General features: G+C 43.8%; 1 protein-coding gene across 1 annotated transcript; it reads left to right on the forward strand.

Annotated features, from left to right (window-relative positions):
• The first annotated feature begins 140 nt into the window (after window positions 1-140).
• LOC125280122 (dynein light chain 2, cytoplasmic-like) lies at window positions 141-11,644 on the forward strand. The gene is made up of 4 exons (XM_048210443.1): window positions 141-390; window positions 1,799-1,851; window positions 10,713-10,851; window positions 11,024-11,644. The coding sequence occupies exons 2-4, from the start codon at window positions 1,808-1,810 to the stop codon at window positions 11,147-11,149; spliced, it is 309 nt and encodes a 102-aa protein (XP_048066400.1). The 5' UTR covers window positions 141-390; window positions 1,799-1,807; the 3' UTR covers window positions 11,150-11,644.
• The last annotated feature ends 8,701 nt before the right edge of the window (window positions 11,645-20,345 follow it).

Genomic DNA, 20,345 nt, shown 5'->3' on the forward strand with positions numbered 1-20,345 from the left:
TCCACATTTGTCTGTAATGATGTTGCTGCTTCATGTTTCTGCTGAGGTGACTGTATTGCATCAGTTTGTATCATTTATTTGTGCAATAAATACTAAAAAAAACATGTTCTTAATAAATGTCCCACATTCTTTTTGCATTTCTGTGTGTTTAGGAATGGTCATATTGCCATGTTTTGTGTTGTTAAACTGAGAAATGACATGACACACGTTGATGATGTTGCAGGATATTTGTCAAGTGAAGTTATTGATGCTGAAGGTTGTGATGTAAAGAACAGGTGGAGTCAGTCACATCTATATTAGTTTTGGTCAAACACATCTGGAGCATCAGAGTCGGTCAGACACTGAGAGTGAATCATCACATAATCATTCTGTTCAGAGATCAGCACTAAGGTAAGACCATGAAGAATATTAACATAATAAGAGAGATCATACAAAATGCATGTTATTTTTATTTAGTACTGTCCTGAGTAAGATATTTTACATATAAGAAAAATTAGCTGAATTTATTAAAATAACCCCGTTCAAAAGTTTGTGAACCCTTGATTCTCAATACTGTGTGTGGTTACCTGATGATCCACGACTGTTTGTTTGTTTTGTGATGGTTCTTCAGGAGTCCCTTGTTTGTCCTGAGCAGTTAAACTGAGCTCTGTTCTTCAGAAAAATCCTCCAGCTCCTGCAGATTCTTCAGTTTTCCAGCATCTTTTGCATATTTTCACACTGAGGACAATTGAGGGACTCAAACTCAACTATTATAAAAGGTTCAAACATTCACTGATGCTCCAGAAGGAAACACGATGAGTTCCACTGCTGGAAAGGGTTCAAATATGCAAAAAATGCTTGAAAACTGATGAATCTGCAGGAGCTGGAGGATTTTTCTGAAGAACAGAGCTCAATTTAACTGCTCAGAACAAACAAGAGACTCATGAACAACCATCACAAAACATAAAAACAGTTGTGGATCATCAGGTAACCACACACAGTGTTGAGAATCAATGGTTCACATACTTATGAATGGAGTTATTTTAATAAATTCAATTTTTTTTTTCTTTGTCTTGTGAATTACATGTAAACATATTTTATGTAAAATATCTTACTCAGAACAGAACTGAATAAAGAATAACATGCATTTTGTATGATCTTGTATTTTGTTAAAATTATTCACATTTTCACAGATTCTGCAAGTGGTTCACATACTTTTTCTTGCAACTATATATATATATATATATATATATATATGTGTGTGTGTGTGTGTGTGTGTGTATTTTTAAAAGAAAATGTATTCAGAAAGCATGCATTAAATTGATCAAGTGACAGCAAACATTTATAATGTTACAAATTATTTCTATTTCAAGTAAATGCTTTTCTTTTCAACATTCTATTCATCATATAGTCCCGAAAAATAAAGTGCATCACAGTTTTGATACGTTGATAATAATCATAAATGTTTCTTGAGCATCAAATCATCATATTAGAATGATTTCTGAAGGATCATGTGACACTGAAGACTGGAGTAATGATGCTGAAAATTCAGCTTTGATCACAGGAATAAATAACAGTTATTTTAAATTGTAATAATATTTCACAATATTACTGTTTTTACTGGATTTCTGATCAAATAAATGCAGCTTTGGTGAGCAGAAGAGACTCAAAGTTTTGTTAATAACTCTTAACACTGGTTTTCTTGTTGGTACTAAAGTATGATTGCATCCAGAATCAGGACAGTCAATGCTAAATAATCCCTGGATCTGTGTTGAGTGTCTTCGCTCTGGGAACAACCATATAATGTTTTTCATTACAGATCGGCAGCATGTGTTCCACAGCTGGTTGTTTGATTCTGGCCATTCTCCTTGGGTAAGAAGCATTAAAGATTGCATAGCATTACACACAGCTTTGCACATATTTTTTTGTTTGTTTGTTTTTGTTAGTTTTATATATATATATATATCTATATTTCTCAGTCGCATCATATAAGTGTTTTCACTCAGTTTGATGTACTGATTCCTGGTTCTTCTATCAGCAGTGAGCTGAGGCATTAGCTCTAGTCGTTGTAGGATTGGTGCACCAGAGTGTTCTCGCTCAGCTTCAGTACTGTTGTGTCAGTGTGGAACAACTTAGCCTGACAGGGACGGTGTTCAGGGACACTTTACACCAGGATGATGGACATGATCCGTCCTGCTTAGGCTTGGAACATTTGAAGCAGGAACTCACTGAAGACGCCTGCAGAGTTTACCCAGATTCTACCCTTTAGTTTAAACTGATAATCGTTTGTTTTACTTGCTGTTACAAACCCTTTTTTAAATTGTCTAGGGTAAACAGGGGTGCAACATTAAAACACTGAACGTGCACTGGAAAACAATTACACAGCATTAAGTCAGCAACGCGTTTGTTTATTATCGTGAAACCAATACCAATTAATCCAAAATATATTTACATAAATGTATACAAATTAAATACATTCGTTAATTCGTTAATACATTCGTTAATAAAGCATTTTTGCAATTTCCCCTATTAAATCCAGACATTCATCAGGCTCTTTTGCCACTCAGTCTGACTGAGGGAGCGTCTTCCGGCGGGAAAGTGACGTCAGTGAATACCATTGAATTCGCACTTCCCTGAGCTAGTTAAATGTCTCCATGCTTCTCACAGGATCATCAGGCAGGGCTGACTCTGATCACGATCCATCCGATCATGCTGCTTTTTTCCCGCCTTATTACCAGTCAGTTGCGCTGTTTCATTCTGGCTTTGGGAGCACATGAAGGCCACTTTTTATAAAAGCACCATTCTACTCTAACAAAATTTAGTTTAACTCAAGCACTTTCAAAGACCTATGTTTGTTTTCACACATTTTCCAGACCTTGAATCCATGTGTCTGAAATTCAAGCACCAAACTTTTTTAATACCATAGACCAGTGGTTCTCAAACTTTTTTCCCAGTGGGCCGCACAATGGTCCAAGTGCAAGTCTCACGGTCTGCATATAATTTACATATGACGTCACCAATGCAAACCAATCAGATTTAATGTTATGGTATTAGCAGATAATACTATTATTATACCAAGATGTTGCACACAATAAATAACAAATAAAAACTAACTTACTGACATTAGCTTTACAATAATAATAAGTAATGCTCAATGAACACACAAACACAATCACTTTAAGTTGCTATTTAATTCTGTATGACTTTATGACTCTCTTCAACATCATCGCAATAGTCACCAAACAATCACATAAATGCCTTAATAAGCAAATGTTACTCAGCTCTTTTTACAAACAATACTCAGCGCACAGTAGGCTAATTACAATGACGATATCAAGCATTCTGTCATGTCGCAATCCCTCGCGCAGCATTGGATCCGCGAGCGCGCGCAGAGTCGGGCTCATCCAGCTGCGGGTGCGCTGATGCGGTTATTTTACTGATTTAAAATACATAAAACAAACACATCGAATTCACAGTTCAGTCTTTTGAAATTGTAGGTTTTGCTTGTCAAGTACTTTACTACAGAGCAAACAGGAAGGCTGCCCATCTCACTCATTAGGCCTAACAGCAAACTGATTCTTCCATTCTTCTTACCTTTACTGCTGATGCTGCGACTCTTCTTGTTTGCAGGTGTTCCTTCATTTTATCTTCCACATTTAGTTTTTCATCTTTAATAACAAATTTGACCATTTTGAGGCTTAAATTTACAAAATTAATGGCTACTGTTTGAATTCTTCCTAAGCGCGCACTTGTGTTTGTCTCAATTACATCAAAAGTATATGCTCACTGGATGTCATGGCAACTGAATCACGGAGGAAAACTTTAATTATCTCGCCTTCGCTTTAATTGCGGACCATCTCCAAAAAGACATAAAACACTAAACAAATGATTTTGACATGCGTTTATCAAAGTAGGAAATCCAGATTTTTAATCCCTTACACACAATTACTGCTGTTGAAATACGAAATGGAGGCGGGTCTGGATTGAATTCCCTCCGGGTCCGGATCCGGACCGGAGTCCGGACTTTGAGAAGTGCTGCCATAGACTGTAAAGAAATATGGACGTAGTGTCCGTGACGTCACCCATAGGTTTCTGAAGAGCATCTTTGAAGCCTAAAGTGGGCCGTCGCCATGCGTCACTCCCAGATAACTGAAAATGGGCAAAGAGGCGGGATGTGGGTGGAGCTGAGGTGCTGGTTGCTGAAACCACGCCCACCTAGCTCGACGTGACCAAGTTAGCTCAGGCTAAGGAGCTATCTATCTATCTTAGATACTATCTAAAATATTAATAAAGATAACAAGTTATATCATTTTAAAGTTCTAAAGGTTTACTGTCAATCTATGGTGTCTGTCCACAAAAGCATTATATCCATGAAATATTGATATATTGTTTGCGTCATATTTCTTCTGAACGATCTGCTCTCCATCATCATTCTTTATGCTGTAAAAATGTATATGATCCTATACTTTAGACTTTCGCAAACAAATGAGCCCATGTCTAAAGTATAATTTTCAAAATAGTGCAGCAGATTTAGTTATAATATCCAAGCAGTGCCGTTGGATTTTGTGGTGTCTTGAGAAGCATATTCATTGTCATTGTAGTAAATCTGGCGGACAAAGTTTTTAGCCAGTGCCAAGATGATCCAACAACATGTGTTTTGTTTATCTTCTGCATGTGTGCATTTCCCTTTCGAGGGAACTCCACACTGCGTCCAATAGGATCGCTTTGGGAACGCCGTCAACGTGATTGCGTCTGATGCACGTATGTCAACTTAGCCAATGGCGAGAGTGAACGTCACGGGCGGGTGACGTCACGACCAGGAAAGGATAAATACACATCCGGCCAGACCGGCTTCAGCTTTACTGCCTCAGCAAAGCGTTCTATGTCAAACTGTGTGTCTTATTTATTGTTGTCTGTCAGTTACGTATACAGAAGCATTCTCACAGTCATGGCGAACACAGCTGCATTTAAACAGTGTACTCCTCCGTGTCCCCGCTTCCTTACGGGTGGAGATACACATGTTTTGTGCGTGATGTGTTTGGGAGTGGAGCATGCTCTGGCAGCCTTCGAGGGGGCTGACTGTGAGCATTGCGAGAGACTGCCGCTTCGCACGCTCCGCTCCCGCCTGTCACTCTTTGAGAAGGGTGATCAGGCTAGCGTTCCCTCTGGTTCTGGACCCGCTGCTGCCGAGGCACTGCGGAGAAAGACATCATGGGGATCGCAGATGGATCTCGCGGAGGGGTTGGAGACGGGCGTGAACGCTCTTTCTCTGTCCTCACCCGGGAGATCTGTCGCTCAATCTCTGGGTTCGGAAGCCCGCGCTGCGGTTTCTTCCGCCCGGGGAGAGAGCCCGTCGTGTCAACACTCCAGTTCTGAGGAGGTGGATGTGTTGAGTGTCGGATTGGGGGAAGAGGATTCACCATCTCTTTCCCCTGCATATGAGGAGCTGGTGGAGGTGATAACTCGCGCTGTTGCCAAATTAAGTATTGAATGGCCGGCCGAGAAACAAGGCGCTCGTCCGAAAAGCAAGTTAGACGAGCGTTTTCTCACATCTAATGTGTCACCTTCACCACGGGGCCTTCCGTTTTTTCCCGATTTGCATAGTGAGCTGTGTAGATCGTGGAAGAAACCATATTCTGCACGTTTATTCAGCCCTCAAGTGAAAACATACAGTGATATAAGAGAGCTGAAAGATTATGGTTATGGGGCGGTGCCAAGGGTGGAGCAGACGCTTGCGAGCTATCTGTCTCCCGCCTCAGCATCGTCCATGAAGGCCCCCACGCTTCCCACTAAACCATTAAAGACCACATCAGGGTTAGTTGGGAAAGCGTATACGGCAGCAGGACAGGCTGGTGCTTGCTTACACACTATGAGCATATTGCAAGCATATCAAGCCGACCTGCTGAGGGATTTGGATGGCGGTGAAGGGATTGGCCCTGACGCAGTTCGCGAACTGCGGCGAGCCACAGATTTATCTCTCAGAGCCACCAAGGAGACCGCTAGAGCTATTGGGCGGTCCATGGCAGCCTTGGTGGCGACAGAAAGGCAGCTGTGGCTCAGTCTTACTGACATGAAGGACAAAGATAGGGCTTTTCTCCTTGATGCTCCGCTTCAGCCTTCTGGTCTGTTTGGTGACGCTGTCAACACAGTCGTCGACAGGTTCCAGGAGGCAAAGAAGCAAGCGGAAGCATTTAAAAAATATCTACCGCGCCGCCACCAACCCTCTGGGGCTGCTGGGCGTGAGCAGCCCCAGCCGTCAAGCTCCTCATATAGGCAGCAGCAAAAGAAGAGTGTCGCATCTCGTGCTCCACCTCAAAAATACGGTGGGCCGGGTCGGCACTCTCAGCCCAAGCCTTCTAAGCAGAAGACCGATCTGAGGGTCGTGCTTCAAGCGAAGAAGGCTGCGGGCCAAAAGAGGTCCTGACGCCACTGGTGTCAGGTCTCTGAGGGCAGCCCCCCGCGGGGTGGAGCGGTGTTCACCTCATTGCCCTCAGGGGACCGTTCTGCCAACCCCGCCACCCTCGGTGCTTCGGGGCGCAGCGGTTTCCAGCGAGCTCGTGACCCAGCGTCCACAAGACACTGCGTCACACTCGCAGCCTCTGAGGAGGTTAAAAATACAGTCAAATCGGTTAGTTCCTGCCAATATGCTTCAGGTCACCGAGATGGCTGTGTTAAATACATCAGAGACCAGTCTCGAGAGGCTGGTTCCCTTAGTAGATTTTCTGGCAGAGTGGAAACTTCTACCAAATATATCGCTATGGGTCCTGCAAACGATAGAGAAAGGGTACAGAATTCAGTTTGGGTTCCGCCCACCTCGATTCAACGGGGTGCTACATACATTAGTGCATCCCGAGCAGGCTCTGATAATGGAACAGGAAGTAAAGACCTTACTAGCGAAGGAGGCTATAGAACAGGTCCCTGTAAAAGACAGAGAGTCAGGTTTTTACAGCCGATACTTCTTAGTTCCAAAAAAGGATGGAGGGTTGCGTCCCATATTAGATCTTCGCCATCTGAATCGTACAGTCAAGAAACTAAAATTCAAGATGTTGACGTTAAGTCAGATTGTGACTCAAATCAGATCCGAGGACTGGTTTGTCACAATAGATCTAAAGGACGCATACTTCCATGTCTCCATCCTTCCACAACACAGGAAGTTCCTGAGGTTCGCTTTCGGGGGCAAAGCGTACCAATATCGGGTTCTTCCGTTCGGCCTAGCTCTTTCACCCCGCACGTTCACGAAATGCGTAGATGCAGTGCTGGCCCCGCTCAGGCTGCATGGCATACGCATTCTGAACTATATAGACGACTGGCTGATTTTAGCACAGTCAGAGGAAATGGCGGTTCGGCATCGAGATGTCGTCCTCGCTCATATCCAAAAGTTGGGGATGAGACTGAATGCCAAAAAGAGTGTGCTTTCTCCAGTACAGAGGACCACTTTTCTGGGCGTGGTTTGGGATTCAGTGACGATGCGGGCATGTCTTTCACCCGCTCGCATCACTGCTATTCTATCAGTCGTGAAAAGAGTAAGGCCAGTCACTCACTGTGAAACAGTTTCAAAAACTGTTGGGTCTGATGGCAGCAGCGTCCAACGTGATACCTGCTGTACATGAGACCCTTACAGTGGTGGCTCAGGACCAAAGGGTTTTCCCCGAGGGGGAACCCCTTTCGTATGATCAAGATCACGCGGCGGTGCGTCCGCGCCTTGGTTATATGGAAGAAAAATTGGTTCCTGTCCCAGGGCCCTGTGTCAGGAACTCAGTGTCGTCGAGCTACTCTCACGACAGATGCTTCTCTCACAGGCTGGGGAGCGGTAATGGAAGGCCGCTAAGCTCAGGGTCTGTGGAGGGACCATCTTCTCTCGTGGCACATAAATTGCCTGGAGATGATGGCTGTCTTCAATGCGTTGAAGTTCTTCCTCCCAGACCTGAGAGGCCATCATGTGTTGATCCGTTCAGACAACACATCAGTGGTCTCTTATATAAATCGACAGGGGGGTCTGCGTTCACGTCCACTATGCAAACTGGCGCACCAGATCCTCCTGTGGTCCCTGGGGAAGTTACTCTCCTTGAGGGCAATCTATATCCCGGGGACCCAGAATATAGGAGCAGACATCCTGTCGAGACAGGGGCTGAGGCCAGGGGAATGGAGACTTCACCCAGAGGTGGTGAAGCTCATTTGGGAGATCTATGGCCAAGTAGAGGTGGATCTGTTTGCCAAGCTCATAGAATCTGGTCTCTCAACTGAGGTTGTAGAGACCATCCTTAGCTCCAGAGCTCCCTCCACCAGGAAACTTTACGCCCTGAAGTGGAAAGTGTTCACTTCTTGGTGTCAAGAACAACAGCTAGATCCAGTTAACTGCCCCATTGGTTCAGTGCTGGATTTTCTACAAGATCGTTTCTCTTCTGGGTTGACCCCTTCTACACTAAAAGTGTATGTGTCTACTATTTCGGCTTACCATGCCCATGTGGATGGTACCACTGTGGGGAAGAACCCATTAGTAATCCGTTTCCTGCGTGGCACCCTGAGGCTGAGGCCTACAGTGCGCACTAGAGTTCCTGCTTGGGATTTGGCTATCGTGTTGGAAAGTTTATCATCGGCTCCGTTTGAGCCACTGGATACCATCTCAGAGAAGCTTCTGTAAGAAACTGTTTTCCTTCTTGCCATATCCTCCCTAAAGAGAGTAGGAGACCTTCAGGCCCTGTCTATATCCCCCACGTGCTTGGAATTTGCACCCGGGATGGTCAAGGCTTTCCTTTATCCTAGAGTAGGGTATATCCCGAAAGTACTGACCAATGTTCCACGGCCTATAGTGCTGCAGGCTCTCTGTCCTCCTCCATTTGAGAACTCGGACCAGGAAAAGTTGAACCTTGTATGTGCAGTGCGAGCACTGGATGCTTATGTCCACAGAGCTGCCCTGTGGAGAAAAGCGGATCAACTGTTTGTCTGTTTTGGGCCGCAAAACAGGGGTCGCCCTGCGTCCAAACAGACAATGAGCAAGTGGATAGTCGAGGCTATTTCACTGGCTTATGAGTTTTCTGGCCAGCAATGCCCTTTAGCTGTCAGAGCTCGCTCTACTAGGAGTATGGCGGCCTCCAAGGCCTTGATTTCTGGAGTTTCCCTTAAAGAGGTCTGTGACGCGGCCGGTTGGTCCTCGCCACTCACCTTTGTCAGATACTACGATCTTGACCTGGACGCAGCTCCAGGGTCCTCAGTGCTTCTGTCTTGAGTGTGCCACAGTTTCACACTACAGGCATTTTGATATTATGGCGTTTTGGTATATCGTTCCCAAAGCGATCCTATTGGACACAGTGTGGAGTTCCCTCGAAAGGGAACGTCTCAGGTTATGACTATAACCATAGTTCCCTGAGAAGGGAACGAGACACTGCGTCCCTTTGCCATACTCCCTGCATCCCTGTGATCGATTTGCTTCGGCAGTTTAGCTGAAGCCGGTCTGGCCGGATGTGTATTTATCCTTTCCTGGTCGTGACGTCACCCGCCCGTGACGTTCACTCTCGCCATTGGCTAAGTTGACATACGTGCATCAGACGCAATCACGCTGACGGCGTTCCCAAAGCGATCCTATTGGACGCAGTGTCTCGTTCCCTTCTCAGGGAACTATGGTTATAGTCATAACCTGAGACGATCCGTCTCGACCATTAACCACACAAAAAGCCATATCATTTGATAATAGTATGAAATAATCCAGAAAAAAGCACAAACACGGCAGAAATGCCAAGTTCAGTGACTGGAATTAGCTGAGGTGACAGACAGCAGCGGCACCTGTCACTCAAGTGGCCACACCCTCAATTATGCAGAACTTTAAGGCTTAATATAATTTAAATGGATGAGTTATAAAAAAAATTCTCCCCCTCAGAGTTGTCATGAAGGGCACAATTAGCTATACAGACCAAAACCACAATTTGTACCAGGCTGTAAACATGTTTTTTTCTGCTGTAAAGTTGACCATTTTAACATGGGATTCTGCTCTCTTTTGGAGCCTGTCCCTAATGGCCAGTCGATGAATTGCAGTTTAAGTGACTTCCGTATTGGCTTCAAGAGAAACTGGGGGAGGTTGCTGCTTGATTAATACTACTCCATGCTTCCAACTTAAAGCAGAACTCAGTAAGATTTGCGAAGCTCCCCCTACAGGTTCCTTCAGTGAATCACACTGTCGTAAATACTCCAAGCGCAGCTCTGGACTACAACGACTACAACGCTCACCAGCGCAAATACAGTACAAGAAAGAGGAGGTGGGTGATTTGCAAATACAGTACACTCGATGGAGGTGGGTAATTTTCGAAATTGTCTTATAAAGTCATAATATATACATTGTTTTTGAATTACCGTAAAGCATTTTGTCACTCTCGCGTGAACGTGAACATGAGGCGAGATTGTTTCGGGTCGGTGCAGCTCAACTTGCAAGTGCTGTTTTCTGGCGTAGACGTGCCAGAGGGGGTTAGTGCTCGCCTCAAACACACCACTACAAGTCAATTAACCATCGCAAGGACTTAGAAAACTATTTATGAAGGTAAAAAAAGTTACTTAGTTCTGCTTTAAAGTTTGGTTTCATCTGATAATAGTGTCATGGGCCAACAATTCCTGCTCATAAATGACAGCAGCTGGACTTCATGATGAGGAGCTGTTGGACCATCACTAATACTGTTCAACTGTTCTGTCCTCCTGTTTAATTACATATTTGCTCATTATAACAAATTTTGTGTTTGCGGCTACAGAGCATCCATGTCGAAGGCAGCGATTGAGGTCAAATTTGCAAAGATGAGTGCTGATATGCAGAAGGACGCTCAACACAAGCTGCTTGTGGCTCAGCTTGTATACAAAGGGAACAACGAGATTGCTAACTACATCTCGAAGGTTGATATTAGAGTTCCTTGAATTACTGAGTGAATGGATGTCTCCAATGGAAGCTGCAGTTTATTCAGTATATAAAATGTGCTCTGGATTTTATCAGGAGCTTGATGGTGGAGATTGAGTGTTTTTGATGATGTGAGTTTGTGAAATATTAATACTGTGTCTTTCCTTACAGGAATTTGGGAAAAAGCATGGAGGCACCTGGAACGCCGTTGTGGGGATCTTTGGTAGCCACCTTACGAGCAGTAGTTATATCTGTTTCTATGATGGCAGCAAATATATTATGCTCTTCAAGCACTAGATGAGGAACAGTAACAGTTCAATACATCTTATAATAAAGTGCTGGAGGTTGTAATAAACTCAAGATCAGAGATGTGAGTTTCTGCTGTGAAATCTGATGATTTTTATGAAGTAAATGTAAGAATAAATGTAATGTTGTTAGTAATATTTCAAGATGAACGCTTACTAAACCAAATCATCCAATTATCATTTTTTATAATAATCATGTTCAAATGCGAGTATCAAATATGATTTTTTATGTATGTATCTGCTATAGGCTACTGTTATAAAGATCTCACTGATTTACATTACAAACATCAGAATTTAATCTTACTTTTTATCCATATAAATATCAGCATCTGCAACAAATTTAATATTTTTGCTGTTTGTGCCTCTGAATAAAATTGAACTGTTTGAGTTATTCTTCGAGTATGAGCTCAATATTCTCAGTATATCATATATAGTCTTCATATAATAACTGAGCCATAAAATAATATGTATAGAAATAAAATATGATACACACACAGACACACACACACACACACAGAAAAAAACATATACAAACTTTTTTATTTTATATTTCTATACTTTGTCTAAAGGTTCAATAAAGGTTATAAATATCAGGCTTTATTGGGTTAAATGTCATCATGTCAGCATTAGTTTCTTGACATCTACAAAAATGTTTTCCTTTGTCTGCTGCGAATAACAGTTCAGGTTTTTTTACATTTATATATTTATGAAAATAAATAATTTTAAACCTTGGTTAAGAATAAACATCTAAACGATCACATTTCAATATTTCTCCCGCCATTCTTCCAGAGAATTCCCTCTCTGTTGCTACGGAGACCAGCGACAAATTAAATAAACAGAGCTTTAAGTTTTTCAGGTGGTCTAACAGAATTCAAGAAAGAAATACTACAGAAATCAACCAGTATGATTACATAGTGATCAGATAAAAAATTTTTAGAATATTTTTTTTCAGTAAAATAACACTAGATATTCTTCATTGTAAATATTAAATACAGATTAATGCTTACATTAAAAGTTACAAAAGTTATTCAGTCAAGATCAGAGAGTGATTTTCTCTTTGTCTTTTGTTCTTTGATTATCATTAATGACAGACAGCAGCAGGTTTATTAGGCTGCTGTCACTTTAAGATCTAATATACTGATACACAACATGTGTTTTATTTCTGTTAACGTTCCAAAACTGACTGTGTTTACCTGAATACGTGCCAAGACGGGCATTTTGACATGATTTTGTGTGTATTTGACCATTTAATAAACCACAAAAAAAGGTTTCTCATGAGCTGTTTGAGAGAACACACAGCTGCTATCAGTGTATCAATACTGCAGAAAATGACTATTGAAACAGTTTCAGATATTCCTGTATTGATATGTATCGACACAATATTATTTTTGACAACACTAGTTGGACTGAACAATTTATGGGCGTTTACTGTCATTTAAATTTCAACAATATCATTGATGTGACTTTACTGACGCTGCTGTTTGAGATCTGAACTGAGCTGCACAGTGACAATGAGATGAAATGGACTTATTTAATAATTGATGATGTTTATAACAGAACTGAATCAACACTGAACTGACTTCAGCTGAACAACAGTTTCTCTGAGTTTCTGTCCATTCAAAAGTCTAGTTCAGTTGCTGCTGATTTACTGTCTATCCAGTGACAGTTCTTCTTTAAAAGTGTTCATATAAACCCCGGCAGCTGCTCAACACAACTTTGTTTCTGGAGTCTAAGAGTTTTGACTGATGTACACATCAGACGGTGAGAGTGACTGTACCTGATGTCACATGACCGCTCTGATGTCACATGACCGCTCTGTTTCACACTGGTGTGGCTGGAGAGCCTCTGCTGGTGGACAGTGAGAAGGACATCTTTGACTACATCCAGTGTAAATACAGGGAACCGAAGGACCGCAGCGATTGTGTGTGTGTGTGTGTGTGTGTGTGTGTGTGTGTGTGTGTGTGTTTGTGCTGGTCATTTAGGTCATAATAGTGTATTTTAATAGCAAAAGAGACATTTAGGGAGAGATGTATGTTTTATTTTATTAAAAATAAAAATATCTGATCATGAAGATGTTTATATTACTTTTGCAAATAAAAAAATGTTTATATAATTTTTTATGAACAAATCTAAATTAACATTTTAAATCATACTTTTGTGTATTCTACGCAATAACGCAGTTAAGCATCATGTAGTGATGGGAGAAATGAAGCTTTTCAAAGCTTTGAATCAATTGAACCGATTGCTTCGCAAAATGATTCACTGTTCTGAAGCGTTCGAAACGCCACACGCTGGTGACCCCTGCTGGTCAAAACAGTGTAAATGCAACAAAAACTCATGCCAAACATGCATGAAAACGTCTCAGGTTACGTATGTAACCATGGTTCCCTGAGAACAGGGAACGAGACTCTGCGCTGACTGTGCTATGGGGAACGTCCTCCGTGACCCGTGCTCGAAATGCCAAAAATCACCACACTCCAATCCTATTGGCCGGCGACAGCCTATCACGTCAAACGGCGTGAACCGTGACGTATAAAGGGAGCGCCTGGGGAAACAGCCGACATCTTCTTGTCTTTGAGCGACTGTAGCAGGCATCCCGCAGCATGGCATGAAAGCGCAGAGTCTCGTTCCCTGTTCTCAGGGAACCATGGTTACATACGTAACCTGAGACGTTCCCTTTCGAAAGGGAACTTCTACTCTGCGCTGACTGCACTAGGGGAACGATATACCCACGCCGCCATGCTAGAGGAGAATGCCAGTCCAAATGTCTGGACACACATCCGGCAGTTCCAGGGAAAGACCGGGGGCAGAACTCCAAGGCTGTCAGTGACAGCATTCCCTACGGCCAACAGCCCAAGCTGAGCCTAAAAGAGGCCTTCCGAAAAAAGCCTACCAAGGCTGCTCGAGCATCTGGAACCAACAGCCCGAGAGGGGGTGGTCCCTTTAAGGGAATGTGGCCAAGGAACCAAAGGAACCTCGGCCAGTCACTCGGGGGGAAAAATCCATCCCGCTGCCACCAAGGAGGCCTAGCCAGATCCAGCAAAGCTAAATCTGGCCTAGCAAACCTTGTCTGATATACAGAATCTCCAAGCGCAAACTCCAGAGAGGAGAGCAGGAAAGAGCGACTGCAAAAGGGCAGTAAGCAACTCAAACCGACACGCAGAGATGGGCATCCTGGAGAGCGGAACTCAGCTAAACGCTATGGACCCTCGTATGAGGGGAGTACAACCACTCATCCAAGGATCTACTCAGCCGCTAACAAGGTGCTGAGGAGGCTGTGCGCTAAAGACCCCTGACCCAGGGGAGCACAAACCAGCCTGGGGGCCGGTCTAACGGGAGACTTCATAGAGGTCTACAACCATACCAGCTTAGGGAGCTAAGCACAATTACGCAGTTAACCCCGAACGGAAGTACAAAGCTCAGCCTAACAGACAGACCGTAAAGCGGGCACATAGTCATGGAGGCCGGGAAAAGGGCCTACAACATAACCAGAGTTCACCAGAGAACTAGAACTGAATGCAGACGGCGGTAGCCCAGGATGGCCTGTAGGGCCACACCCTATTGCATATCAAGGTGGAGCAAACGCCAAGACATAACAGCTGCAAGTGCCCACGAGACAGCCCGTCCAACACAAACCAACGAGCAGTGCACTCGGTGAAGTACCTTTCTATTCTTTAAGCAAGAGGAGTACAGCATACGCCATCATGCACTAAGGAAAGGCCCCGTGGGCCTATAATCCCAGCAGGCACGTGGCATCAGCTCGTGGCAGTGTTATCAGGGTTCAGGCTGAACAGACCGACTACACAGGAGGTCATAGTCAACCCGAGACCCGGCCAGCCGGTGAAACCATCCCTTTTGCTGTCAAAGGTCAGCATGCTCCACAGGAGGCCTTTACGGCCTACCCGTCACACGCGACATCAGCCAGCGCCCACTAAAGTTCTAGGAGCAAAAATAGAACCTGTTAAATAGACAGAGAAAATATTTTAGCTCGACTTGCGGCTCGTAGAACGCAGATTCCTCCCCGATTCGTCACACGGAGGGGAAATCCAAAGTCCCATAAGCCCAAAAGCACTTTCACTATCAAGCCAGATGGCGGGCCATCAGAAATATATCCATCATAGGCCCACAACATCAGCCCGACTGTAAAGCCCGCAGCATATAGATGTCACAAACGCTACCGGGAGGCGAAGGAAGAGCGAGGGCGAGATAAAGCCCTCGCGAGAGCGGAGATCGATTACCGGCGCAGCTGGCGCCGCTCCTCGATCACCTCCCTCAGATCTTGCTTCTTCCTTCTGGCATCTCGCCGTCTCCGCGACCTACTCCGAGGAGGAGGAGGCGCACGAGCAGCGACACTTTCCCTCTGGGACTGCCTCTGAGCCTCGGCTCGAGACGGCCCGGGATCTCCCGGCTGTCTGGGCCCAGAGCTGGATCTGAGCGGGATGCAAGATCTAAACGCCGCGGAGCACGTCTTCACCTCCCCAAACTTCTCAACCACCGCCTGCACGGAGGTGCCGAAAAGTTCAGTGGGCGAAACCGGGGCATCGAGGAGAAACCGTTTCGCTTTCTCCCCGATGTCCGCACAGATGAGCCTTAGATGTCGCTCCATGGCCACCATGCCCGCCATAGATCGACCGATCGAGGCGGGATTTTGATTGGTGGCCCTCAGAGCGAGATCCGTGGTCCGACGCAATTCCGCGACTGCCTCAGCGGAAAGACCTTGACCAAGAGAGCACTCGCTCCTGGGTCCGAGGATGTTAAAGATAAAACATCGTCGTCATCCGTCAGCAGCGCGTCCTCGTCAGTCACTTCAGCTTGAGAAAGATTGACACGCCTCTCAAATCCCTCAGCGAGCTCCACCTGCGAGCCCCATGATTTCAGCCGCTGCTGAGCCTCAGCACGAGCGGGGCTGGAACCACCAGGCAGCGGTGATGGCACCTCTCCCCTCGAGAAGAGGGCCAAACGAGAACTGAGCGTTTTCATAGGAAAACGTTCACAGTTAGCACAGGCAGCACCCTCGAGTACTGACCGTGTGTGCTCCTCGCCCAGACAGAAAACGCACAAGTTGTGTGTGTCCTCCGGTGTCAGAAACCTGGGACAAGGATCAGCACACTTCCTGAAAGATTTAGCAGACATATTTTCTTTTGGCAGAGTGAAAAAGGCACGAGCAAAAGCAGTCGCGAAAAGACAAGAGGATGTCGGCTGTTTCCCCAGGCGCTCCCTTTATACGTCACGGTTCGCGCCGTTTGACGTGATAGGCTGTCGCCGGCCAATAGGATTGGAGTGTGGTGATTTTTGGCATTTCGAGCACGGGTCACGGAGGACGTTCCCCATAGCGCAGTCAGCGCAGAGTAGAAGTTCCCTTTCAAAAGGGAACAGCTTTTACAAACCCATTGCAAATGTTTTATTGAACGTATAAGATTATCAGATGCAACTAACTAATCATTTAATCATCTAATTAAATATTAAGTGTCTGTATAATATGTATTCTTTTATCAATTTTCAGGGCTTGTTTTGTTTGTTCTATGGACGATCAGCTAAACAGAGACTATTTACTAGTATTCCTTTTAATTAAATACCTCATTAAAACATCTACAAACGCATAAAACTCATCAGAGATCAGGTAATAGACAGCTCAGTGTCTTTTTGCTGTGAAATCTTTACTGATTATTATAAAGTAAACATAAAACTAACTTTTATATTGTTAGTCATCATGGTCTGTGTACTTTAGCCTCCATTCGTTTTACCTTTTTTAAACCAGAAATGAAATATGGAAAATGCGGTTTCCTTGTTTTTTATTTTAACACTGATGAATAGAATTAGCAGATACAAGCTAATTTTCTTTATGCAAGATTATTATTTTGTGAGAAATAATATAAATGATATACAACTTGTTTTTTAATATGTAAAAGTGCTAAATTTAATTTCCAGTGTTTTGCGTCATACACACAGACGCTAAAGTGCCCTCTAGTGCCTTTTCCTCTGGTGTCAATAAATGACTCACTTCAAGAACCTACCTAAATGACATTGATTAATTTTCATTTGTTAAATTACTATTATTATTATTTGTACATTTATATTTTAACCTAAACATTACATTTCTAAACCTTATAGCCTCTTGTTTAGCACTCTAACATGATCGAGTTCCCGCTCATGCCCTTTCTCAATCCCGTCATTTTGCTTTTTACTCTGTTTTATACGAATAAAGGCCAAAACTACATCTAAATTACTGTGACTTATTCGTCTGGCTCTGTTAGGTGTTTTATATTGTTTTATATTGAGAAATTGTTTGGGAATAGGAGTCACTTTATAGCTATGCTGTTCAAATTGAAAATATACCAACATTTGTTATGATGACAAAATTATACCCCAATATGTTATTTTCATGAAGACAAAATTCCCATGCCCTTTGCCTCAGTGGAGGTTTGACATGAAATCTTTCTCAATTCTCATTGAAAGCAATGCATTACAGTCACGTCGCTGGACATTAACACTTTACGTGGATTAATCCTACTAAAACAACAACCAGGGAGAAACTATTTTCTCGCACATTTTCTTGTCATCAACAGCGTAAACAAAGTGGAAGGAAAATATTGTGGAAAACAGTGGAAATACAGTGGAAAACGCTGAACATTGAAAGCGTGTTGCCTTCATAATCAGCCTGACCTGCTTGTCTGCATATTTTTATTGGTCATTTAATATCAGTGTCTTAATGCATTAAGCGTTTTCTTCATAACTGTGTTTTATTTTCAAGGAAAATGCTTAACGTGTTATTAATTGTGTTCATAGTGGGCTGCTTATTGTTACAACACTGAAGGGTCGGAGACAGGAATTCACAGAGAGAACTGGGGTCCTCTGTCTGAAACGATATCTTTGGGAATTCCGTAGTATCTGAATACATGATTAAACATTAGTTCAGCAGTCTCCATGGCAGTGGGTAGGCCTTTCAGTGGGATCAGACGACATAATTTGGAGAATCGATCGATGATCACGAGGATGCAGGTACAGTCATTGGATGCTGGCAGGTCCAGGATAAAATCCACTCCTAGTTGTGACCAGGGTCGGTTAGGAATGGGCAGAGGATGGAGCTTGCCGGTTGGAAGATGGCGAGGGCTCTTGGAGATGGCACACTCCCTACAGGCCTGCACATACCTTCTGACGTCTGCTGCCATGTTCGGCCACCAGAAGCGCTCCTTCAGCAGCGAGAGGGTTTCATTGACCCCCGGGTGGCCAGTGCCAAGTGACGTGTGGGCAGTGTGAATAAGTGGAGTGCGTCGTGCCCTGGTGATGTAAAGCAAGCCCGGTGGACAACCCGGCGGAGCGTTTGTGGAGGCATTGGAGGAGGGTAATGTCTCTTCTGACCAGGTTATAGGACTCACGATGATAGATTTGGGGAGAATGGTCTCTGGTTCTTCTGACTTTTCCTCAGGAGCATGGAGACGAGATAAGGCATCCGCCTTGACGTTTTTGGAGCCAGGACGATAGGAAATGGAGAAGTCAAAACGGGAGAAGAATAAGGCCCAGCGTGCTTGTCGGGGATTCAGTCTCTTAGCCGCTCGCAGGTACTCCAAGTTCTTGTGGTCAGTAAGAATAAGGAAGGGGTGTTTAGCTCCCTCCAAACAATGCCTCCATTCTTCTAGTGCCAACTTCACAGCCAGGAGTTTGCAGTTGCCAATGTCGTAGTTGGTCTCCGCCGGGTTGAGCTTGCGGGAGAAGAAGGCGCATGGATGGAGTCTACTGGGGGTCCCCTGCTGCTGAGACAGGACTGCTCCCACTCCTGTGGTGGAGGCGTCCACTTCCACTATGAAGGGCAGGTCTGGATTGGGGTGGACGAGGAGGGGAGAGGTGGTGAAGGCTTCTTTAAGGGTTTCAAAGGCGTTGGTGGCAGCTGGTGTCCAGGACAGAGACTTGGGCTGATTCCGGAGCAGGTTGGTGAGTGGATGAGCGATGGAGCTGTAAATCTTGATAAACCGACGATAGAAATGAGCAAAACCAAGGAAGCATTGGAGTTCTTTGATGGTGGATGGAGTGGGCAAGGTCTTGATGGCTTCCACCTTCCCCTCGTCCATCCGTATGCCACTGTGATCAATGATGTATCCGAGGAAGCCTTTTATCCAAGGAACACTTTTCAGCCTTCAGGAAGAGATGGAACTGTCTCAGGCGTTTGAGGACCTCCGCAACGTGGTGGTGATGTTCGGCCAGGCTCCGGGAGTAGATTAGGATGTCGTCGATGTAGACCAGTACAAACTTATGGAGAAACTCCCGGAGCACCTCATGTATGAAGTCCTGGAATACGGAGGGGGCGTTGACCAGGCCATACGGCATCACAAGATATTCATAGTGGCCGGCAGTGTTGGGGGTAACGCATTACAAGTAACTTGAGTTACGTAATCAGATTACTTTTTCAAGTAACTAGTAAAGTAACGCATTACTTTTTCAATTTACAACAAAATATCTAAGTTACTTTTTCAAATGAGTAACGCAAGTTACTTTTTCACATTTATTGACTGACATGTTGTACCCATGTTGTGAGAAATAAAGTGCAGAGAAATTTTGTGCGCTGTGTAAGCATGATGGTTATTGTAGTTCTAGACTAAATGTGAACATGCATTTACTCATCTCACTTGCACAAAATCATTCAGTATTCCTCAAAATGAATAAAAACAGTGAAATGCAATCTCAGAATTTTTGCAAACCTGTAATAATTCACTATATTAAATTACACAAATATACTTTATGTATTTAATCTCAATTATTAACCAATGTCTCTGCTGCTGACCTTCAATATATCTAATTCAGCCATACTAATAAGCAGAAATACTTTAGATTAGATTTAGAAATAAGAACTAGAACTTCCTTCTCCTGTATCCTATTCTTCTTAAATCCAGAACGGCAGCACATCTGAAAGGTTTGTTTGAGCTGCGCCCTCTACTGTACAGGTGTAAATATGCTTTTCCTTCAGCCTGAGGCTTATTGATTTCACTTTTGGTGTGAAAGGGCCTTTTTTTGACAAAAATAGAACTTTTTTGTTGTTATTAAAAAACAAACAAACAAGCAAGCCCAGCCCCGGTGAGAAAAAGTAACGCAAAAGTAAAGTAACGCATTACTTTTCATAAAAAGTAACGAAGTAACGCAATTAGTTACTTTTTTAGGGAGTAAAGCAATATTGTAATGCATTACTTTTAAAAGTA

Source organism: Megalobrama amblycephala, linkage group LG12, assembly GCF_018812025.1.
Source record: "Megalobrama amblycephala isolate DHTTF-2021 linkage group LG12, ASM1881202v1, whole genome shotgun sequence".
Classification (NCBI taxonomy): domain Eukaryota; kingdom Metazoa; phylum Chordata; class Actinopteri; order Cypriniformes; family Xenocyprididae; genus Megalobrama; species Megalobrama amblycephala.

Excerpts from the sequence above, each read along its gene's own strand:
- LOC125280122 (XM_048210443.1), top strand. The coding sequence starts at position 1,808 with ATGTGTTCCACAGCTGGTTGTTTGATTCTGGCCATTCTCCTTGG. Across the intron at positions 1,852-10,712 it reads ATTCTGGCCATTCTCCTTGG|AGCATCCATGTCGAAGGCAG; the intron begins GTAAGAAGCATT and ends TTGCGGCTACAG. Across the intron at positions 10,852-11,023 it reads TTGCTAACTACATCTCGAAG|GAATTTGGGAAAAAGCATGG; the intron begins GTTGATATTAGA and ends CTTTCCTTACAG.